Source organism: Hermetia illucens, chromosome 2 (genome assembly GCF_905115235.1).
Source record: "Hermetia illucens chromosome 2, iHerIll2.2.curated.20191125, whole genome shotgun sequence".
Taxonomy (NCBI): Eukaryota; Metazoa; Arthropoda; class Insecta; order Diptera; family Stratiomyidae; genus Hermetia; species Hermetia illucens.
The window spans coordinates 166,252,478-166,277,996 of record NC_051850.1 but is presented as its reverse complement, the minus strand read 5'-3'; the positions used below and the strand labels follow the sequence as shown (position 1 = coordinate 166,277,996).

At 42.1% G+C, this 25,519-nt stretch overlaps 1 protein-coding gene across 4 annotated transcripts; it reads left to right on the top strand.

The window, feature by feature from the left end:
* The first annotated feature begins 3,505 nt into the window (after window positions 1-3,505).
* Window positions 3,506-24,187, top strand: LOC119649856. 4 transcript variants are annotated; one of them, XM_038052215.1, is made up of 7 exons: window positions 3,506-3,837; window positions 16,481-16,760; window positions 16,828-17,147; window positions 17,207-17,289; window positions 23,726-23,841; window positions 23,938-23,960; window positions 24,029-24,186. In XM_038052215.1, exons 1-7 carry the CDS (start codon window positions 3,760-3,762, stop codon window positions 24,092-24,094), a joined length of 966 nt encoding a protein of 321 aa, XP_037908143.1. In that variant the 5' UTR covers window positions 3,506-3,759; the 3' UTR covers window positions 24,095-24,186. The 4 variants fall into 4 exon arrangements, with proteins under 4 accessions (XP_037908143.1, XP_037908141.1, XP_037908140.1 ...); XM_038052213.1 differs by having other exon boundaries at window positions 23,726-23,960; XM_038052214.1 differs by having other exon boundaries at window positions 3,507-3,837; window positions 23,938-24,187.
* The last annotated feature ends 1,332 nt before the right edge of the window (window positions 24,188-25,519 follow it).

Here is a 25,519-nt window from a genome sequence, read left to right as displayed (position 1 = left end):
CACAGAATGCGCAGTACATACTCCTTAGATTTGCTGCGTTTACGCATTAGACACATTTACAGACCCATCAAAAGGAGGGAAGAAGGAGGATCTCCTTGGGTCCGGAATTAAGAAACTTTATCAAATCAAAATCGACCAGCCTATCAGTCTACGAGAAAGAGCCGAAATGCCTAACAGAAATAAATGGAATTTATAAGATGTCTTACCTTGAATGTCAAAAAACCTACATTGGATAAACAAAGAAGAACACGAACAGAGGGACAATAAGTAGACATCAACAATTTGAAGCTGCTTAAGCAGGGAGGAAACTTGAATCAATTTGACGCATATAAAAGCAAGCAACGATAAATATATGAATCTTTTTGTTAGACACCCTGGACTGAGGAAGGGAACAAGATCTTTGCGAAATACCAGCATATGGAGACATAAAAACTTCACCCGCGACACGAACGGGGTCTATAATTGTTAAAATTTAAAAAAAAAGTTCCTTTTATAATACTAAAAATCTACTCTTTTTAGAAATATGCAAATTTCGGCTACTACTTGTCGCCTTCCTCAATGCTAGGATTCGATTAATGCACAATTAATTAATGTTTTGCTTTATAAATCTGGCAAGGCGTTAAGGAAACATACATATGCACTTAACCCAAGCATTTTCGAAAGTGACGACAAGTCTTTCAATTCACCCAACAGTTCGGTTTCAAATCCATGATATCAATGAAGTTAACCTCCAAATCAGTTTTCCACTCGACAAACAGAGCGGTCAAAACCGCCACATTTGAGAGCGGCTCAACATAAATGCGGGGGATTCGCTCAGTCATTTTTGGGCACGCTTTCTACTTCACAACACTGACATCACGCTCTAGATCCGTTTTTGTTGTTTTGTCTGAAAACTCGAAATGTAAACACCTCAGCACCAATATCAAACTGTGGTTATATATTGGAGCACAACATGGAAAGTGATCCCTGCTGTTATTCGAGCGCTCTAAGCCTTCATTAACACTAGTCTTACCCATCTCATCGGGGTATTCATCATCATCAATGGCGCAACAACCGGTATCCGGTCTAGGCCTGCCTTAATAAGGAACTCCAGACATCCCGGTTTTACTCCCGAGATTCACCAATCCGATATCCCTAAAAGCTGTCTGGCGTCCTGACCTACGCATCGCTCCATCTCAGGCAGGGTCTGCCTAGTTTTCTTTTTCTACCATAGATATTGTTCTTATAGACTTTCCGGGCTGGATCATCCTTATGCATACGGATTAAGTGACCTGCCCAGCGTACCCTATCGCTCATTGATTTCGTCGTTATGTAGGCTGCTGAATCGTCCATCCTCGTGTAGAGGGGTAACAGTTTTTCCACCGCTTGTCGAAGAGAAAAAATCTGATCTGTTGCTGATTTGCCTGAAGTGAAGCCTCTTTGATATTAGCCAATGATGTTCTGGACGTATGGGTCTATCCGACCGAGCAAAATAGCGGAGAATATTATATAAATGGACTCAGCAACGTGATACCTCGATAATTGTTGCACTGAGCGACATCCCCCTTTTAATGTCTGAGACAGATAATGCCCCGTTGCTATTCGTTAGGCATTGATTCCCTGTCCCACACCTTGAGCATCAATTGATGATCTGCTTAGTGTAATTGTTTGCCTGCATATTTTATCAATCCGGCTTTAATTCCATTGGCTCCTGGCGACTTATTGTTTTTAAGCCGATGGATTGCACGGATTGTTTCTTCTATGCTTGGTGGTGGTAGCATTTGTCTGTCGTCTTCAGTTGGCGAGACCTCCAATTCGCCGATATTTTCGTTGTTGAGCAGTTCATCAAAATACTCAACCAATCGCTTCAATATGCCATTCTGTCCAAAGTTAGATTTCCCTCTTTTTCTCGGCAGGATGACTGTCGATAAAACTTCCGCACCTGGTTTGGTTGCTCCCTGTACTTTTCGAGTTCACAGACCTGTTGGTTCTCCCAGGCTTCCTTTTTTCGTCTGTGAAGTCATTTCTCTGGTCAACGGAGTACGTTATAGGTCTCTGTGCGTGCTCGCGTTTTTTGAGAATGCAACATTACTCGGTAGGTAGCATTCTTCCATTCCGTTGCTAGCTTACATTCATCGTCGAATCAGCCGTTCCGACGTTTGTTGCGGCTGGGGCCAAGTATGTTTGTGGCCTTATCAATGATAACGCTCTTCTTGTGAAGATAATTTTGAATGGTTTCAGCATTCGCGCTCATTGTCAGAGGGGATTGTAAATGGTGCTGTAATTCGAGGCCGGTGTACTGTACGAACGAGATAGTGATCCGAGTTTATATTGGCTCCCCTATATGTTCCGATCTTCATCAAGGCTGAGAGGTGGCGGCGTTCAATCAGCACGTGGTCAATTTGGATGAAAGTGATCCCGTCTGGAGAGCTCAGGCAGGGAAACTTAGGAAGAAAACAAGAAAGAGAGAGAACGATGTACCTCCGGGAGTTTCGTTAAACTTCCGTTAAACATAGAAAACGCTGTAATAACCGAGTTTAGCATAGGAAATGTCAAACACATGTCATAGGAAATGTCATTTGAAATTTGTTTTTGTGGAATAGTGTAAGCAAGTGAGAAGTGAGATGCTGGAAACATTAACTCGAAATGTCAAGTATTCACACGAATCAATGGGATTATGGGCGAGAATGAGTTTTGATAGACCTCTAATTTACGTTCGTTAAAATTTTGACATTATATATGACTATGATAGTTCTCGCTTAAGAATTGATCCAACCCCGCAACGTAATGGTTTCGAGTAATCCCGTGAGTAGAGTGGATAGAGGAGGAGGTGGTTTTAGTGAGTAAGAGTCTTACATAAGTGCATAGCAGGAGCCAGCAGTAGGTTTTGAATCCTTCCACCATTCAACGATGAAAAAAGACAGATAGACCGATTTTCATAATATTTTGTTTTATAGCATAAAGATGCAAAGAATGGACTAGTAGATATGGTATGGCACTTTACTCTATCTCCTATGTTCATCATTAGTACCTTTTAATTTCAAAATAACATTTGAATCCCTATAAAAAAGTGAAGAAATAAGTTCTTTCAAGGAGATATTTGAAAGGGGCTATTCAAAAGTTGAAAGCGAAATTATTCCACCAAATGGCGGGAACTAACTGGTTAAAGAAGGCTATCAAATTCCCATCAAGGAATTCGCTTACTCCATTCTATCAAGTGGATAGCTAATCAAACTCATGACTAGGATAAGCTAATATAGAGTTGTGCGCAAGCGAAAGATATGTTTAATCCTAAGCTACCGAATCTAATCAAAAGGCAGTTTGTATGGCAATGTACGTGTATATATGAACGAAAAGCTCATTTCACGCTGGACATCATAAGAAATTTATTTATCATATATATCATATCAGAACCACCACATCCGCGAAGTACAATTCTCGTTCACTTGGAACGAATGAAAAGCGAATTGATAAGTGATAAGCACGATAGGGGTACTGATAACAGGTGTGTGAAATACATGCACCTGTACCGATATTATTAAGTGCCCGATCTTCAAATTGCGAAGGAGTCCATAATTTTGCACATTGAAAAATCAGTTTCAGTAGTTCATCGTTTACCCAAATGCCGAGCGTCAACGCGCTCACAGCAGGGACGCTTGAGCTGTTTTATTTTATCTGAACGCATCTTCGACCGGGAATAGTTCTTTTCGACGGGCTCTAAAAGATAATCTGTTCCAAATTTGTGTGTAGTGAAATAGTAGTTAAGAAAACAACACCACGATGCAGACCATCTCTGATTCCAGTAAAGGATTTATCCATTTGCAATTCATAATACGATTTGCCGGCGTCATTGGAATGGTCAGTATGAGCAAGTGCACAATTAATTATAGGATGCATGCTATTATCAAATATCAATCAGTGACAAAAAAGTCAGGTGTAAACTAAACTAATTTCTAAGTTGAATGCACGGCCAGGCATTCCCCTTATCACTGCAAATGAGGCATATTCGAAGAGATGAGTGATGACTTATCGAACATTTTAACCAAGATAGGTGATAGATACTCGTCTTACAGCCCAGCGGATATGAGGCAGAGACAAAGGAATTGCGCGATGACTTATACAAGATGCTGACAAAAATCTGCAAGTAATATTTGTTTTTCCTTATCGCGAGAATCGTCATTGCAATCTTTCACGTCTAATTTTTGGTAATACTATCATCCGAGGATTTGGGATACTGTAGATTGAGCTATCTTAAATGAATAATACTTTTTTCGATAATGGTTGAAAGAACGAGCGAATTCTGGGATTCACATATAAACATACACATACAATACAAAGTTTTTGTGATGGAGCATTTCCTTTGGCCTGGGTGGTATGTTCACAGAAATTTATTGCGTCGATTGTTATGACAAATTTTCGGAGAAATAAGTTATCATTATCTGCTTTCCTTTTGGTAGGTTTATATAAAATTTCAGTTAAGCTGTTCTGGAAATTCGGTATTTTAACTTAATGAAACAATATCGGCCGTTTCCTTTTGCGAGTATATTTATTTTTTTATTGCAAATACCGATAATTGGGCAACTACTTATTTCCTTTCTCAGTGCGACACGTTTACAAATGATTTCTTTTTCTTCAAATTACGTATATTCATAATTCTACCTTAACTAAAACATTAATTATAAAACGACTGTGCAGTACCGCATGCGTATTTAATTGAAAAGCATAGTTTAAATAGATGTAAATAAGGGAAAACTACAACTATTTGTTCGGTCTGGCTTAGGTCTGGACTTATGATGGATTTCATTTGAATATAATTAGTACCCATTACGTGTTTGCGATTATATTTATTTCCATCTGTTGTTACTTTCGAGTGCTCTGAGGTGGCGGGGAGGAAGACGGGGCGGCAACCCTGTCGGCTGAACCAAAACCAAGTGGCCGAGGAGAACCTCCACGTGGTGGCACCGGGAACCGCTGTATCGCATTGGCTTGCCGGCCGTGATGCAGTAGGCGAATGCTCCAAGGCCTAGCAAGGGCGATCAGATCCGAGTCTGCACGGGGACTCATCTGAAGTGGCTTCGGTCACGAAATCTTACCAGGGGTAACCCATTCTCAGAAACTACCCAACCGAAATATCTGAAAAAAAATCATGAAGCTGTCTCTATACTGTGTCCAGGCCTCAAAATACTCTCCATATCCATATCTCCTCCAATTAAGTTAATAATAGCATATTACCTTATTTTTGGGGAAATTGAGTAAAAACATTCGTTAAGTTCATCCTGGAATCACAAAATTTTGCAGCGATGTAGGCTACAGCATAACCTTACCAAATTTGCTGAAAATCGCACTATTACTAACAAAGTTATAATAAGTCAAAACTGTCGCTTCTGTGCAAATTGAAGACTTTACATGCAAATATCATTTGAAAGTGGATATTTTCACATAATATATGCATATATTACGTTCTCCATCCTAATGGGACAAATGCACACTCAAATCTCTTTATAAAAGAAATACACGAAACTTTTCGTACCTGAAGCGTCTAGCTTTCGGTTTCCCGACTTGTTTATAACTATTTGTGCCCGAATTAAGTCTAGTGGTCTAGTGGTAGTCCACGGGTTTTCCGGTGGTCTTTAAACTTTCATATGAATACACCTTCCGGTTTTAGCTTCTATAATTCGCTGTTTCTCGTATTGATTGTCAATTCACCCTGCTTTATGTGCGCACTAAATCTCGTGGCGGCGAGTGTACGTGTGTATAGCGTGTAGCAGAAGCTCAGTCTCTGATCATTCAGAGTGATCCGTTATTCCTTCTGATTCTCGAATCCCCATACATCTATTTGGTAGGAGAAATAAACTTAGCCTTAAACGCAGAGAAAACTGAGGCAGACTAGAGTATAGGGCGGTCTTCTATACCGATGACTGAAAAACAAAACAAGGCTGTGAACCAGGGGTCAAATTCTCAGGTAAAAATGAAAGGCTGAGATGATGATCATCAAATATTATCCATTGTAATGGGATACATATGTATATATATAATACATGGTACACTACAGTACACTGTAGCATTGCGCTCGCCTGATTATTACCTTGATTTGACTCAGGTAACTGTTTCTCATTCCCAGCTGAGTCGATTGGTATCTGATATCTAGTTACGATAACAAATCCCTCTGCCACCAGTGAGATTCGTTCCGCGACCTTCCGCTACGGCAGCTCTAACTACTTGAGCCACCCGGACAATATGTATATATATATATATATATACGTCTTCCTAACTCCTTTTCTCCTTTCTGGGAAAGTAAACCTCAAATCGTAATCTGGCGTGAATAAATCGACGGACCCATCGAACTGCAGTGACGTTACACTGTATTTCATGGGCTTCCTTCTAAATACATTCCCTAACTTTGAAGGTAACCATGAGAAATAAAATTATTTTGGGCGTCTGTTGCGGGGTTGACTGATTTCCCATGACTCCTAGGAAGAAATCGGGGATAACAATTTAAATTCTATAAATGGGACTGCAAGGACACGAAGACAGTATCCAACACGGTTGAGAGTCGCTCAACAACATCAGAGCGGCTCTTTTCACGCGGACGTGTTGACGGTTATGCTGCCAGCCACGAGAGACGGATGACCCTGGCGTCGTATGGTTTGGACTAACCAACTGAACGAATTTATCGTCCGCACCTATTATGTGTTTCAGATTTGGAACGGAATCCAGTAGGGTACAGATATCGACTCCTTGGCGCGCTTATAACCCGTTTCTCAAAACTACGTCATTCTCCGGAACAGAATGTCATTAACCAGTATCGGTGTAGTGATTAATAACCGAGTTGCCCTATCATCTAGGCAACAAATTTTCCAAGAAGTTTCACTTGAAATCGGTGTGTAGTCGTCAATTAACTGGACTAGTCAAATACAAATACTCAATTTACCGGACCAGGCAAATACTCCATCTATAAGACACTGAATGAACACAGTCGCCAAATGGTTGCCATTTACCCCTTGATGACTTCAGCTTCCTTCATGACATTCCACGACGCCCGTACTCCTTCGCTCCTATTCCAAGTTTCAAGTGCGCCAAGTGTCATTGGGGCGACCCACTCGCCGGCCATCTTATGAAAGTGGATTTTTCCGATCACAGTGCGTATGAGTGGCAGGCCTGTGCGCCGACTAGGTTTTTCGTTTGGGATAGTGATAGGCCAATGTACTGCAATGATACGACACAGACTAGTGTTGACGAAGGTTTAGAGCTTTTGATCAACAGTGGTGTTCACTTTCCATGTGCTTCTTCGATATAGCAACATGAGAAGAAGACTGAGATAACTGCATTTCCAAATTTTAGACAAATGAAAAGACAGACAAGGCAGCATGAAGAACGTCACGGATAACAGGATGCAACTCTGGCGAATTCCGCTTGGGACCTCAAAATCCTCAGAAATTTTATCTTGAGCCTGACATTTTGCGTCTTTATATGGCGCTCTGAAAATGGCTATTAGTTTCTCCGGAATCTTAACGGATTCCCAAGATTTCCGTACGAGTGAAAGCTGCAGATCTACAGCAACTCCAGGTGCAGTGATAAATAACTGTGCGGCAGACCATCTTTACTCCGTTTGAGTGCATTGGTGGCTGAAATGATTTTTTTTTCTGCTTGGAAGAACAGTCCGTATCCGCATACTACGTGGACTGGCCATTTCATCTACAAGAGGAGGAACTTCACCGGATGTGATACGGTTAAGAACCGTAAAGATGTGTTCTCTCCACCTCTTCAGATTTTCTTCATCATGGATGAGAAGTCGACCGTTGACGTCCTTCACAGGACCATTGGAAGATTTGCGACCACATGCAAACTATTTCGTAATGCGATATACACTTCTAAAATCATTGCGTACTGCGGCATCTTTCGCTTCCCTGACTCGGCTCTCCTAAATGAAATAATGCTTCCGGGCACCTTCATTTCCGATTCGATGAAATCCGTTTGAACCTTCTCTAGGTATTCCGAAGAACCCTATAGTCCTCTTCTACAAGTCTGCGCTATTTGTTTTTAGGGTGACTCACTCAACATTTGCATCTCTTGCTTAAAGTATGATCTATCCAACACATTTATCGGGACCTCGCACGTTTAAGACGTTGCTAACCACTTCACGTATACTGGAGAGAAGAGTTTTTTTTATTGCGGCGCAGTGTTCATCAAAATTCTCCGGAGAGCTATTGAAGATGTCGGTCAACAAGATACTTCTTCTACTATCGAACGACAGACGGATCTCGTTAGCTAAGGATGCGATACGAAATCTCACCTGAGGCGGATGGGCTCTGGTTTCACACATCTAGAATACAACTCCCAAATCTATTGCTGATCGCGATGTGGTCAATCGGATTCGATGTACATTGCCAGTTAATCGAAACCGAACCCAGCTTATGTTGAGCACTGTGCTCGAATAAAGGGACTAACAATGATGATACGGTGAAAGCTGCAGAAGACAGAAAGCCGCAAACTTTTACCATTGTCGTTATGGTTCGCAAGACCATATTTCCCAATCACATGTTCGAGGAAGTTGTTATTACCGTCCACCTTCTCATTCAAATCACCTATCAAGATTGCAATATTACCTTTAGGAAGTCTCTTCTTGGCTGTGTTGAGTTACCCATACAAAGCCTCCTTCTCCTCTACATTGGTGCGTAACATTGCACTGTTGTTCCTCATCCTAGACCGCAATCTCGTCGTTAATATTCTGTCTCATACCGATCGGAATCCGACACCGAAATCATGTTTACTACCGGCAGACTCGTTGGCGCACTAATCCAATTGCGCGAGGATTTTCAAGTGTGTTAGAACACTTCATTCTAGACCGTAACGATACACTACAGGATTACAGTACCCTGTAGGAGGCAATGTGGTCTGCATTGCGCTCGTCCGAGATTGTTACCCTGATTTGAATCAGGTACTCATTCACAGCTAAATCTACTGGTATCCGACTTCAAGTCACGATACAAATCCCAGTGCCAGTGAGATTTGTATCACGACCTTGCCTATGGCAACCTAGTGCTCTAACCTGTGAGCTCTCCGGACGCATACCAATTAGTCCGGTTGGAGTTGGCCCCACCTACTTCTTGAGACGACTTTTCCCTTCCCCTTTCTAAAACAGTCTTGGGACTGTCTATGGCGAAGATTAACTTCACAAATTAACTCATAGCTAGGAAGAATACTCTCGTCATGCACTGTATTGCTGTCAAACTTTATGTTTTACGAAGGGTTTTCCCAATGTTCCTACTGATATTGAAAAGTGAGATCAGTAGTCAACAGTCCAGTCAGTACTAATTGAGTTCATTTTTTGGGTGCACGGAACCCTAGTTTTAGGAAACCAGAGCACAACTAATTTGTCAGATGCTGCCTCACCTATCTCTTGCTCTCTTTTAATGAAATCGTTTGAAAAATTGATTAACATATTTCCATACATAAATGGTAATAATCATAACATAATCACTGATATCATAAATTTCAGCTGTCAAGAAAGCTATAGTTTTCATATTGCTTTTAATGAGTATCCATGTTCCATTTCCGAGCATATAACATATATGTATAATACATACATAGAAAACCACATCACAAAATTAATGGCAATTATAATTTTGACGTTGAAAAATTTGTATCTTATCAGATCTGAACACGTGTGATATGTGTTTATGAACTAAATAAATGGTGGAACTAATTAATACATTTAAATTTCATGGTAGTATCTACTTACATGTTATATACCGTGGAATTGTTTCTTTTCATTTGAAGCTAAATTCAGTAAGACAAGGGGTGGTTTTTATTTAATAAAACTAAAAATCAATAAGAGTGGTAGCAGCATGATTACGCTGGCGGTGGTGGCGTTATTAGCATTGAGAACAGCCCCTAGCCATCCAATACATGCTGCATCTAAGTCCGAACCGCATATTCTACACTGGTCGTTCTCCACCCGCTCTTTTATTATGAGGTTTTTATAAGCTCGGCTGACGACAACGCCATCCTGAATAGCACATATAAGTTCCTCCGTCTCAGCAAAGGATCCCAAGCACACAGTTATCTGTTTGAAAAATGCAAAGCCAAAAGCAATTCACATTTTTACTATGTATTACTTCGACTTCCATTCATTGATCCGCTTTTGATTTCACTTCACCACACTCAGAGGACCTGCCTTACAAACAGATGCATGCAAAGGACTCAACTGCTACATGCTGTAAAAATAAGCACGTTGCGAGTTGACTTGGTGTTGAAATTGTGCCGCAAAGTCAGCCACACGAGGCAGGTTCATCCTCTCCACGGGTGAATTTGGGTGATGCATTCGAAATTTGGACATATTAGTCCATATCCTCCGCTGGAAATTTTCCAGATCGATCTGCGTTCACGGCAATATTCCGAATGCATAACCAATGAAGGGATAGCGAACACATTCGGTGATCTTATTTTATTCTTCACACGTCGCAGGAATTTATACAGCAAACCATCCTTCCAATTCGAGCATCGGTTGTTTGCAGAACTCCTACGGATTTATACAAGTCTGTTTCGCTTATAGATAGGATGTGGAGGTCTTCAATGCTATGTTCGGCGGAGTTGTAATGATCTTTGCGAATAGTGGTCCCTTTGCACTATGTTATTTTAACTCCCCATGGAACTCATAACACATATAAGAGACATCTTTCATTACAATCTTCCAACACTTCCCACACGGATATGCAAGTAAAAAAGAAGACGCGCAAGTTGATGCTGCAACCGGGGTGGAAAGGACCACTCAGACCACAGAGTGCTGTTGTTGTGGGAAAAGGCACAGTGGAAACTGCTGTCCAAATGACTTCGAATATAAGCCGAGTAGAAGCGCAGTTGACTGTTCTTGGGGAAAGCCGAAGAGTAAAGGCCTATCAAGAAATGTGCCGGTAGTTGTGATGTGAATGTGATCTGCGACGTTCCTCCAGCAAACGTCAGCAAAGGTAAGAAAAACGATGGAACTGATGGAACTGTAGGAGCCTCTGGATCGTATTTCGTACTACTGACGGACATGGCGAGCAACAGAAGATGCGGAAAAACCAGAAGTAACTGCGCCCCCTGCTGAGAATACCGCCACCATCAAACGGATCGGAGATACTCCGTTGCAGAGTGAACTGGGAAAAAAATGAAAGGACGAAGCGGTATCTGAAGGAGATTTCATATTGGTACTTTCCAGGGCCCAAAAGAAGAAGGGGAAGAGGGACAAAGAACAACAACACGCTGCTGAGGCTATTGGAAGTGAAAGCTTTGGTTTCTCTAGAATCCCCGTATTATCTGGAAATCTGAGATCTTGACTGCCTCATAGAAAAGAACCTCGCCTCTGCAAACTTCCGAGCAATACGTGAGGAAGCTTCTTAACAGCGGGAAAATCAGAATTGGATGGATAATATGTGTAATACGAATCTGGACCCCAATTACCAAAAGTTATAGATGTTTAGATTATGGGAACACATCTACAGCCTGCCGGGGACCTGACAGGAGGGCAATGTACTGAGATGCGACTAGGTAGGCCATAAAGCAAATACCTGCAACGGAAAGCAGAATTGAGCTCTATGCAGGGATCGTGGCGCGTTTGATGAGAGCGTTGCGCACACTACGAGGCGGTGTCCAATCTTCAGAGCATAACTGGAAAGAGCTAGGAAACATCTTCATGGCACCCCGACGTATCAGAGACCACGACTATCTAGATTCGGGACGCCATCCACTTTAGGGTTATTGCCCAAAGATGAGGTGACGGCTTTGTCTGGAGTTGGTGTCTATCTATTTCAGTGTCTATCTAACACATGAGACGATGCCGGACTCTCGACGCAGGCTTGATAATTTGGAGGGCGCTATCGTGAGCACAAAAGGGCAGATCCTGGTCGGGGTTGACTTCAATGACAGGGTACTTGAATGGGGCATGGTCCAAACCAGCTTCAGAGGGAAACGGTATCTAGGTTGCGAGCGTAGCAATCTCGAGGTAACTTTCACGCCGGGAGCATTGGTGTTGCTAGTGGATGGATGGCGAACTCTGGAAGATTTCTCGACAACCGACCATCAATATATCGCCTTCGAATTGGTTGACGCAACCTTTCGGTGTGCGCTTCGCGAAGGTGGGGAGAATTGATGAAAGTCTTGGGGCAGTGGGGCTGCATAGAGCTCCAGAAGGGCTGTCACACACTCCGCTATTTGACATGACGTTTAGACTCCGCTGCGCAATAAATATGATAAAAGCTCACTGCTGACAGGACCTGGTCGACGAGGTGAAACTGTTAACCAGAAAAATTGTTTGTGCGTTGTTTTCCTTGTTTACTTAAGACCGATTAGATGGATCGCATTGTACGGGCACTATTCCCTGAGCATCGCCATTTTCTACAAAAGAGTTGGAAGAGGCAGTCCTTTATAGAGAAAACGCCAGAACACGATGGTACCCCGGCAGAGGTGGTACTTCAACATGGGCCAGACCTTCTACTCGAGGCGTTCAACACTTGCCTGAAAGAGGACATTTTCTCTTCTCGTTGGAAGGTGCGAGGCTTGTGCCGATCAGCAAAGGGAAAGGTGAGCCTGAGCTGCAGTCTTCATACCGACCACTTTATATGCTTGACACTGCCGGGAAAGTGCTCGAAAAGCTCATCGGAAATAGACTCGCTGAATCGATACGTTTTGCAGGAGATTTGTACCGACGGCAGTTTGGCTTCAGAGCAGTTTGATCGACAGTTGATGTTGTCATGCATATCGTGGAGACACACAAACCCCGAGCTCAACGGGTGGGGCGCCTCGTAACGCTTGGCAGCGGAAACGCATTTCATTCCTTAAGATGGGTCCACATTCTAGGTACTCTGGACAATACTTTCCACGTGTCGAACTATCCCTTATTGAGGGAGGGGGAATATGCAGGTATTTTTTGGGGAACCGCTCCGTGCTCTAGGAGACGCCAGAGGACCAGAGGAGGATGGAAGTCGGGGGGTAGTGCAGGGATCCCTCCTATGGTGGACTTCTGAAACATTTCCTAGGATAGTCTGCTTAGACTTGACATGCCAAAAGATTCGTCGTTTATGTAGAGAATGTTGCGGTGTTTGTTCCCGGACGCACTCTCGAACAGACGCAAAGCGGACTTGGCATATTGATGCCACGGGTGAAAAGATAGATGGCTGGATAGACGGCTCATTGCTTCAAACTTGCACTGGAAAAAACTGAAGTAGTCATCCTGATTAAAAAGAGAATCCCGACCCTACGTCTCATACCGATCGGCGAGTCGATAATCGAGTCATAACCGATGGTTAAGAACCTTGTACTGACGCTTGACTCAAAGATGAGCTTTTTCGAGCAAATCAAAGCAGCAATGAACAAGGCTGCATGTAGAGTTTCTGTCTTAAGTCGCCTAATGGTAAACACTGGAGGTCCTATGTCTAGCAGGCGATACGCGCTGCCGGAGATTTATCTCCCCGGCAGTTTGGTTTTAAGGCAGGGAGATCGACAATTGATGCTGTCATGCAGGTCGTGGACGCCGTTCGACGAGCAGAGGCACATAGCCGCCGAACTCGACGGGTGGTGCTGCTCGTAACGCTTGACGTCAGAAACGCCTTCAATTCTGTAAGATGGAAAGACATTCTAGGCATACTAGACAATACCTTCAACGTGCCGAACTATCTCTTACGGATTTTGAGGGACTATCTGAGGAACCGCTCCCTGCTCTATGAAACACTAGAGGGTCAAAGGTGGATGGAGGTCACGTCGGGGGTAGCACAGGGATCCATCCTAGGGCCTGATCTCTGGAACGCTACCTATGACAGTCTGCTTTAACTCGACATGCCAGAAGAGTCGCGCCTGGTCGGCTACGCAGATGATGTCGCAGCGCTTGTTGCTGGACGCACTGTCGAACAGGCGCAATGCAGACTCGGCATATTGATGCGACGGGTAAGCGGATGGATTACTACTCATGGTTTCAACCTTGCACTGGAAAAAAACCGAAGTAGTCATCCTGACTAAAAAGAGAATTCCGACCCTGCGTCCCATATCGTTCGGCGAGTCGATAATCGAGTCAAAATCAGCGGTAAAGTACCTCGGGTTGACTCTTGACTCAAAGATGAGCTTTTCTGAGCAAATCCAAGCAGCAGCAAACAAGGCTGCGGCTGGAGTTTCGGTGTTAAGTAGGCTAATGGCAAACATTGGGGGTCCTACGTCTAGTAGGCGACGTCTCCTGATGAGCTCAACGCAGTCTGCCCTGCTCTACGGCGCAGAGGTATGGGCTGGCGCTCTTAACAAGGAGGTATATCGTAGACGCCTCGCGCAAGTACAGAGACGGGGAGCTTTACGGGTGACGTCTGCGTACCGCACAGTCTCTGAACCGCCCGTGATGGTGATCGCGGGAGTTATCCCCGTTGCCCTTCTTGCTAGGGAGCGTCAGGCCATATACAAGCGCAAGGGAGATGAGCCAAGGGAGGTGGTTGCTCGCGAAGAACGGCAACACACTCTAGACCAGTGGCAACTCTCTTGGCAAAATGAAACTAGAGTCAGATGGACTGCGCGGCTCATCGGCAACTTAGGTGCGTGGCTGAATCGGAATCATGGTGAGACTGACTATTTCCTTACCCAATTTTTAAGTGGGCATGGAAATTTTCAGTCTTACCTGCACAAGATTGGAAAGGCGCGTTCTCCGCATTGTGTGTTTTGCAATGGAGTTGTGGACGATGCCCACCACGCTTTTTTTTCTTGTGGAAGGTGGGATGGGGTTCGTCAGCAGCTCTATTTAAACACAGGGGATCTCTCTCCAGACAACATTGTGGAAGAGATGCTGAGGACTGCTGACATCTGGAACCGTGTTGCCCATTACGTTCGGGCCCTTCTCGTTGCTAAGAAGATAGAACTCGACCGGTGGAGGAGCCGGATGGCAGGGGGTTCCTTGAACTGACAGTTCCCTTCCTCCTCTCCCCTCCCGTTGGTGAAAGGAATTCCCTGATTTGAAGGCTCCGCAAGGCGGGAGAGTTCGGGGGCTGGCCCGAAGTAATGTGACAAACGGTTCCAGGCTAGCTCTCTGACGATGGGGAGGTGTTTAGTTGGTAGTCCGACGACTTAGCGAATCGGGAGTCCAATACTGTGTGCATAAATGCATTCACCTACCCTACCCCAAAAAAAAAAAAAAATGTCTAGCAGGCGATGTCTTCTGATGAGTACAACGCAGTCTCTTCTGCTCTAGGGTGCAGAGGTATGGATTGACGTTCTTGGCAAGGAAGTACATATATCGTAGGCGCCTACGTAAGTACAAAGACGGAGAGCTTTCCGAGTCGCGTCTGTGCACCATACTGTCTCTAAACCAGCCATGGTGGTAATTGCGGGAATGATTCCCATTGAGCCAAGGGAGGTGGTTGCTCTTGAAAAACGGTAACGTATACTAGAGCGCCGGTAACTTTCTCGGTACAAAGAAACAAGAGAGACCTCCTCCACATTTTCGCGCCTGGTTTGAGAGGTCCTAGGTGGACGGTTTGGCATCATCGCAATGATCAATGAGCTGATGACCCAGCCTGAGGTAAATTATCTAAAATTTCAATTAAAATCTATCAAGGGGTTTAGTAATACCATAGTGTAAGGGCGCTCTCAAAGAAAGACAAGCAGCTCTTCTTTCTAAGGGAGAAGCAGTTTTCCAGACGCTATCTCACTCTGTTCGTAGCTTCCACTTGCCTGGGGTTTACCTCAACCCTTTCAGTTTGACTCAACCCTATATGGGGGGAAGTACAACAATAATACTATTTTCGACTGTATGCTTCAACAAAGTGTAGCTTATCTAATCAACGGATAATTTTTGTACTTTCGGTATTTTAAGCCAAAATGAAAAGAATTCCGCGAATATTCCAGCCACCTTGGAATCTTTAAGACTTTAATCTATCTTGCGTCACAGATTCTTTTGTTACGCTTTATAGCAATTCGGAAATATCATATCATAGGTTTTTATCGAATTTAATTGCGAAAGATTCCAATATATCTGTTTAAAAGTTCTCCAATATCTATAAGTTACTCCTGTGGCCTGTTGAAAAAGATGGGTATGATGGATGACTTCAGCAAATACAAAATCTGAAATTGAAAATTTCGGATCGTTTCAAAATTTTGATTCAAACTTGTTATTATTGTAGGCGTCATAGTAATCAATTATCCGAACATTTTAATGCGTGAAAAATTCCAACCATGACATAAAGCCGTAATTTTAAAATATGATATCACATAATGGGTCCAATATCGATTTATTTGATTATGGCTTTCCCGACGGCTTCAATTTTTATATTGCATGAATGGAGTGAGTAAATGATGAATAATTCGGAATGTAATAATATCACTAGCAATTTTTATTTGCACTTTTGTTTAGTTAATGAGCTAAGCGTGCGGTATTGATTATTCTCCACATTGTATCATACATTTTTTGAAAGCATAGTATGTATGTAGATATGATCAGCGCTTCATAATTTGTACTGATTATATTAACCAATTTTTAATTTTGTAACTTCAGCTGCAGTCTTTGGGGTGGCTCGGTTTATCCATAATGGGCATCACGGCGCATTACTGTGCATTTGATAAAGTCAATTCAGAAGATCAGTCAGTGGCAGCCATTACACAGCAAACGTTCTATCACATGTATTTTGGAACCTGTGGTTCCAGTTCCAAAATTGATTTCAACTCACTTGACAAAATCGCATTAAGACTCGACTACCAGCAGGTTAACACATGGGTCTGGGTATATTTTGCAATACACATACTGTGGTTTTGTAGTTCAGCAAGTTTAATGCGAAGTATGAATTCGTCGTTTCTTACACTCATGGAATGTTTACTAAACCCTTCTAATCGCTCCAATTCTAGAGGTTGCCACAAACCGACTTGTCTTACTAAACACAATACTCCTGATATGGGTTCTCATAACACTGGCTATAAGCGCAATGGATTTAGGATTAGGTGTTCTCTTTGGGCTTGATTACGGAGAAATTTTGGCTGTCGCCAGAACTGCTTTGTACTTCGATGACAGCCCAGAAGTAGCATCAGTCCTCCTCGCCGGAATGACATCATCAATATCAATGATGATCATCGCGTTACGTGGTTTCGTCCTATGGGTTATCAACGTTGCATTACTGTCTTACTTCTTCGTACAAACATTCATCATAAGTAAGGCTCCAACAAATGTGGTAAGTGAACAAAAAAAAAAACAAAAAAAGGAACGGAAATAATATGCAAATATTTGTAGTATGGACATGACAACGAAGGATTTGTGTCAGAAACACAGTCGGATATTCTGCGGCAACCGATAGACGCCTATGCACCAACTAAGTAAGTACATATAATTTTTTATATTTTATTTTCTCATAGTTTTCGAATTTCCTAAGTAGTTTCAATCTATTTAAAGATTGATTCTTTTTATATTTTCATACGAAAGATACAATTTAGAGACGAATTGAAAAATCCTTCTAACAGGCCGCTAAATTTGCCACCGGAGCAACCCAACTTATTGTGTTGTTCTCTGAAATTTTGAATTCTATATAAGAATCCAGGTATCCATTAACTTCTGGGGTTTTTGTACTACTTCAGTATAAGAAGCTCTTTTTCTAACCCCTTTCCTTTGTTTCCCAAAGGAAGGCTGGCAAGCTCGCTTGGTATAATTTCCTTCTTTTTTTGTAGTGATCGAGAAGAAAAGTATGTCAAAGGAATCACCCTTCCGCTTTGTCTTCTCGTGTGTCTCGTCTCGTGGTCATACCACTTTCACCGGTTCTTTACACTTAATAAACAGTCGCGGAATGATTGAATCCCTCATCGTTTTCTGAGTTTTCAATTCAATCTGAAGCTCCCGTTTTCTCCTTGGGCGCTTGTAATTGAGAATGTGATTAGACGATGGGCAAAGGCCATCCGGAGTGCCGGAGACGACCAAAAGCGGAGAACTATCCCAAAAACATAAAAATTTGACGAAAGTGACCATGACGGTCCACCCACAAATGTGAAGGTCCACAAAAATCTTCCGTTGACACGCGCTTGCTTGACTCTATGTAAGCCAGGCTCGGGAAAGTGGAGGGGGGAGAGGTGTCCTTTGAATACTTCAGACCCCACGTTGAACCCCTTTAGGCAATACGTCATCACACTGTTTTGGGTATGTTCAAGTTACCCATCTTAATTTTATTGTGTTGAACACATCTGTCTTCTTCTCGAATTCTGCAATAATTCTTCTCAGCACCTTCCCTGCAATCGTTCGGAAGCCCGAGTTAAGTCCAAAGTTCTACAATCGTAACATAACTCAAGTCTGCTGATTGTTTTATAGGTACGGATGGATGAGCTGTCTATTCAGTTTGCACTTCGTTTGCTTCATTCGATATAATAATAATAATACCAATGGTAACAAGCGTTTACACTACTCTCTAAGGGACTATTGTACCAATTTGATAGTTATGGCGTTCCTATCAACTATCGTTTGTCAATTAATTCAATGACATTCTGGTGCATTAACACACTTTGCTGAAGTATGAGACGTTGACTCAGAATATGTATGGAGGTATCGTCACCCTCTCCACAGAACTTGCAGGTAGTGTTCCCAGATATCGCTAGCTTGCTCAGGTAGTTGGTAGTTTAGGCTGCAGTGTATGATCCTAAGGTTCGTCTTGGTGTGGTTTAAACAATCCTAATAGCGTTTTGGTTCACGTCTCCGCATGAGCAGGACTGTTGCATTTCTGGTAAGTTTGCCCAACATAGTTCCCATGGTCGCATGGATTGGGCAGTTTATTCGTATACATCTTGGGCACTAAACCAGAGGTAGATAGTGCAAGATGGGGGGGGGGGGACTATGATGTTTAAAGTTCCACAATGCGAGTACATTAATAAGTTCGGGACCATTGAGTGTGGGTACTGCCTATTAGATATACTGTGTAAATTAAGAAAAGAACTAGGTATTGTTCCTTATACGGTATTTTTTTTTTTATTCTCCTTTCGCATACAATTGTTTCGGAGACCACGTGCCTCCTTCATCAGTGCTAGTACCTAATTAATTAATCTGTCTTAAACTAACCCTATTTAGACGGTAGATTTTAATTCTACTAACTACTCTGTAATTGTTTTTCATTTTTCCCATTGTTCTCATTTTTTCCCCTATTTTTTATTATTTGCTGCATACCTTTTTTACCAAGCTTGTTCGGCAGTTTCCTTCATCGTGATTTAAGGTTACCTGCCTCCGTTCTTTGATGATACATATGCTTTCCGCTGCATCCAAAAGGTGTATTTTCCGCACCAGCTTTATAATATCCACGTTGTTCATCGTTATGGTATGCCCCTCTCCCACCTGCTACCATTGACTTGATGTTTCAAGGGCTGTTGCTTTTTCGTTTGGTCTACCCTCTTATGTGTTCCTCGCATCTTGTGGTCACTCGCCGTTTAGTCTGATCAATATATTATACAATTTTTCACATTCTGGGCAGCTAAATTTATAAATTCCACTCATCTCTTCTCTTTAAGGTTTTGTGTAAAACAAAACGTTATTAAAGTCGGTTTACTTTCTGTCTGTCTGTCTTTTTTTATCGTTGGAAGGTGGAAAGGTTTAAACCACCTCCTTCTTCTTCCACTCTCCCCACGGGACTGCTATAAGCATTGCATCGCGGGGCTGGATCAATTCTTAACTTCGGCTCGTTATTGTTCGCTCCCTTTCATGCTTTCTTCGCAGTTCTTCATGCTTTAGCTGTTGATGAATCATTTTCACCTCAATGACCACTTGATTCGAAACCTCCGTTGATTCCAACATAAAGTCCACTATATTTTCAGGTGATAAGCGCCTGTTTGCGATCGCCTGCAGCCTAGTTCGGTGTGGTGTAATTATTGGGTACTCAAATACAACATGCTCCGCATTCTCAGCCACGTTATCACATCTTGGGCAGCATGGTTACTTGTCGTTTCCAAATCGATGTAGATAAGCTCGATAACCTCCACATCCACTTAAAAACTGTGTTAGCTCGTAGCTTAGTTTCCCGTGGCCCCTTTCAATGCATCTTCGAATGTGTGGAATGATATGGTAAGTCCAACGGCCAGTTTGTGACTCGTTCCGTTTTTTCTGCCATTCTGCGATGGATTCCCGCCGTGCTAGTTGCCGTCGAAGTACAATAGACTCCCCCCTGATGTTGTTCGATAAGCACTGCATACTCGGAGTGCACTTAGTCGATACACCATTCCTAGTTTTCCGCAGTTTGATTTATTTTCCAGAACGATTGCCCAAACTGGAGCTGCGTAGAGTAGCACGGAACTAACTACCCTTGAAATAAGACGACGTCGACTTTGTCTTGGTCCACCAATGTTCGGTAGTATCCCCGAGATCGTTACAGCGATGGAAGACGCTTTGGTTGCAGCGCACTCAATGTGTTTTTTAAAGTTGAGCCTTTTGACAACCATTACTCCCAAATATTTAAGCCACTCTTGGGAGTAAATTGTTTGTTCACCACCTTTAATTTTCATGGTCGTGCCTTTCCTTCTTTTGCTGATGGGCACTAGTTCCGTTTTATGTTCAGCAAGTGCTAGACCGGACTTTTTCAACCAGGAATTGATCTCCCATATCACTTCATTTGCATAGATTTCCATCTCGTCTAAGCGTTTTGCAACTACTATTATCCCGATATCGCCCGCAAAGCCAATGGTTGTCACGCCGTTAGGAAGGCGTAGCGTCAGCACTCCACTATACATAATTAACTACAGTAAGGGACTTAAGACAGGTCCCTGTGGTACGCCGCACGTCATTGGGAATAATGTCTGTCCATCGTCCGAGTGGCAATATAATCTTCTTCCAAGAAGAAATGCGTACAATGTACTTTGGAGCCTGTAATTTGGTTAGAGCCTCTTCGATTTTCGTCCACTTTGCAGTGTTGAATTCACTTTTTACTTCGAGTGTCACCACTGCGCAGCATCTGTTATCTTGTATTGCATCTTGTCTGTCTGTCCGTCTCATTTTTCTCGAGGACACGAGGATTGACACCAAATTTGGTGGAGAGTTGGGAACTGTGAACGCTCAGTGAGTTACATCCTTGGACGTAGAACTTAAGGGGGGTCCCCATGCATGCAAAAGGGGGAGTAAATTTTTTTTTCACCGGTGGAGTATCAAATGAAAAGTCTCGGTTAGTACTTTCCGACGATGGTTTTAGTTTTGACATTTGTTGCAAAGGCGGGGAGTGCGGAGGGTTGAAAGTGGTCATTTATTTAATGGGGCCATTCTCAGAAACTGCCCAACCGAAAAATCTGAAAAAAATCAATAGGCTACCACTACATGGTGGCTAGGCTCCGAAATACCATCTATACCGATATCCATTCAAATAAAGTTAATAATAGTATATTACTATAATTTTCAGTAATTGGCTGCAGAACTCTCCTTAGGTTCATCCGAGCACCATGAAATTTTGCAGCAATGTAGGCTATAATATAGAGCTTGATTAATAGGTCAGAATTGTCACTTCTTTGGAAATTCAAGATTTTGAATGTCAATCCGACGAGTTTTAATTTTTGCCAATTTTTTCGATCTGGGGTCGTTGAAATTTTCAATTTTCCTCGATTTTGGCTAGCTTCTCTGGACGCAGGTTTTCCGCCATATATAGCATTCCCAGCATCGTAGCGTAACAGTTCTTTCAATTTTGAAATCCAGACCGTCTCCCCATTCGAACGAGGGCTTCCCCCAATCCGACGATTTCACATTGTTGCCAATTTTTACGACCTTTCGTGGAGAATTTCAAATTTTCCTTGATTTTGGTCAGGTTCTCTGGCTGCGGTTTTCCTGCCATATCATTTACCTGATATTTCGCGGTCCCTACATCGAAGCGTGAAAATTCTTGCAATATTGGAATTCGAATCGCCCTGTTCGAACGAGGTATCGCTTTTGCATTTTACCAATTTTTCCGACCCAGGGGTCGTTAAAAAATTCAGATTTTCTTTGGACCAAGTTCTCTGGCCGCTGATTTTCTGCCATATCTTGCGTTCCCGGCAACGTAGCGAGGACAATCTTGCATTTTTTGCATTCTGGGTCGCCTCCCCGTTTGAAGGAGACATCGCCTGCAGCAATCCGACCATTTGCCAATTTACCGAATTCTACCACGTCGTGGGAGATTTCAATTTTTTTCATTTTCGGTTGCGATATCTTGCGTCCTCGACATACTGAAGTGAAAATTCTTGCATTTTAGGAATCTGGGCCGCCTTCCCGTTCGAAGGAGGTATTACCCGCCGCAATCCGTTGATTTTACATTTTTGCCATTTTTGATGTCCCGAAGGTCATGGAAAATTTCAATTTTGCTTGATTTGGGCCAGGTCCTCTGACCACAGATTTTCCGCTATATCTTGAGAGTTGCCATTTTTGACTTATTTTCGTCAAATTCAACTTCATAAAATGTAAAATATTAGAACCTTCACTTCAGCTAAAAAAGTAAATAAACCAATTGATTATAATGGGAAATAGAAAGAACGGTCTTAAGATTAGCAATATCAAAATTTAATGAAGAGAAAAAATGCCAATTGCAGTTAAATACAACTTTGTGGAATTTGCAAAAAAAAAAAAAATATGTGAGTGGATACAAGTTGAATTTCCCAACAAATTCTTGCTATTCTGCCTTAAGTTGATTTGGCCTCGGGTGGGTGAGATCGTCTTTGATAACGTACTTCGCGTCTGGAGCTGAAAAACTCCTAACCCATTTGCTGCGATAGAGGAGGGACGCACAATAGATCATATCCTCCTCCGATTTCTCTTCTCTTTTGGCTTACCCTCCCTTCCTCAGCATTCCCTGGTCATTATAGATAGAGGTGTCAATTTACAGCGAGAGATCGATCACAAAAATTATAATATTGATAAAAAATTGGGCATGGTTTTACTAAGAACACGGTCAAGCCAACGAACATTGCCTCATGTCTGCACGAGAAATCCGTGGCCGTCATGACTATTAATTACTTCTTTGTTTTTGTGTATTGAGGCAGCTCTGAATGGCAGACAGTTTCTTCTCAACTGGTAGCGTTCATAATCAGACAATGGAAATAAATAATTCTGCTAAAATTTTACAACGATCCAAATCATATACAGATTACCATAATAGAAAGTTTGGTGCAAACCCTATTATGATAATAAAGGACCAATTCTTTAATTTCCTGAATCTGAGTCGATTCCCAGTTTAGAATGAGGTATCGTTCACCACGATTCGACAATTTTGTATTTTTGCTCATTTTTATGATCCGGAGTGGTGGAAAATTTCAATTTCAGTCAGGTCTTTTGGCCATCATATTATGAAAATTCTTGCACTTCTTGAATCTGGGCCGCGTTTTCGTTCGAACCTCGTTGCCGGGTTTCAAGTAAATTGACTTTATCTCTAGACCCCAACCGAAATAACTTGCTATTGTATGAAACGAGCTTCCTTATTGTATCCAGCCACCCAACCTTACTCCATATATTTAGTCCAGGAAGAAAGATATCTAAATATTTTCTTGGTTAGACTTTTCTTTTGGTTTTGATTATTATTTTTTAAGTTTTATTCTAAAAAAATATAAAGTTTCTTTTAAGGAATGTTAAAAGTTTTCCGATTTTTTTAGCGATCATCAGCAAAGGTACCTCAATTGATGTCTTTCAAGATTTTCCAATAGTTTTATCGTCCTATTTTGTCTACTAACTGTCGAATACTACTTTGTACCACCTCTAACACGTTTACCACATATATTTTTCATATTATGTATATAGTTTGAAAGCTTTCCCAATAGTTTTACATTTTCCTTCAATTCACAGCAAAGAACCAGATCGTAACTCCGGATCAGTACAACTGAACGTTGAACCTTTGAAACGAGCGAATGCCATGTCGGTGGATTCACTACTGCAACGACATTATCAACGGTACCCGCCTGGTAATGATACGAAAGAAGAGAATGATCTTCCTAAAAAAAATGGTTATGCTGTATTAGCTGATACTAACACTTTCAAACCCTACCCGCCCGTTCCAGATCCTGATTATAGTCCTCAGATGGTACGTTCAGATACAGCTGCAACCAATCAATCAAACAGACCTTTAAAATCGGCTCTTCGGAATTCTAGATTTCAATGATGGCGATCAAAGGAAATAACTCTAAGCCTATGATTGAAGCACGTTCGGCATTGTAAATTATTACTATTTTTACGTTGTATAAAGTTTATACAAATTAGTGACTATGTTCTTAATTTACTACTATTTAATAATATATTGTTATTTTTGTTTTGGTTGTTTCAATACTTTTCGAAGTGCCCCAGTCCACTATCGCTCCCGGAACGCGCTCTTGTACTTGAACTCTAAACGGGCTCAGTACGTCACTTGCTAATCCAGGCTATTTGTAACTAAACCCTCCCAGATACTAATGAAATATTCAAGTGACTATGGACGAAGCAGATACAGAGACGCACTTCTCGTTGGTATGCGCATGGCCCCCTGCGAAGACTCCATCACCACAGACTGATTTCGAGTGAACTTGGGGTCAGCTCTTATCTCTGGGATGTAGTGCATTCGCGTAAAATCTCTAAGTTCCATAATAAACTGTTGGCTTGTTTCACGTTAGCTAAAAATAATGTGGTTATTTTCATATTTTATTTTTATGACAATATGAACAAATTTTACCATTTTTTTTTCTATTTTTCCCTCTGAAGAATCAGCAAATGTACAAAACAAGAAAAGGATTTCTTCCACAATATCCGGCGGATAGACGTGTCATCTTTATCAGTCCTTGTTACTATCTGGTTTGTACTAAGCTCCAAAAAATAAATTAACCCAACTATTGGCCTCTTATTGGATCCTACCGAAATCAAATGAAAACCCATATTTACGTCAAGATTTTACTTACTCTTTCAAACTTGTCATGACCAAAATAGGGCCAAGATGAAAATATCTTGGTGATTTGAATAACAGCGTGTCTCATTACGCAGTTGTCGAAAAGTAGTTTTGATTTTTTTGAGAATTGTGGGGTCCTAAATCCGCATCAACTTGATCTCGGACTAGACCAAATGGGGAGCTACTTACTCCCTCTTTTTTTGGTCCACCGACCACTCGTTTATGGCTTAGCACCCCTCACATGTTGTGTTCTGCGAATTATATAAAGCAGCACTTAACATCTGCGATCCGCTTCGGTCACGCTGCTCCCAGGGCAGAGGTGAGGCAGCGTCTGACGGTTTGCCTCTGCCCTTGTAAGAAACCATAAAGCCGTCATCGCCTAACATAGTTTTGATTGCTAAAAGTCAAGCTACCGAACAGTTAGATTAGGCTAGGAGATGAGGGGAAACACAGCCTTCATTAAGCCCGTTGTTCTACCGTATAAAATCGCTTATGCAGGGGTCTTCTACTACCTGTGGCATTTCCCGCTAAAAGCCCTATCCGAGTTTTCATGTTCCCCTTCTTAAAGAATAATAAAAATGTCACTCTAGACGCTTCAGGTTTTTCACAGAGGTTTTCACCTGCTAACAAACTTCGAATTTCTCCATTTGGCTGTATGGGCCTTTGTGATTTACCTTTTAGAATAGATTTGCCAGTAGATGACCTGATATGAAATGCTGCTGTGGCAA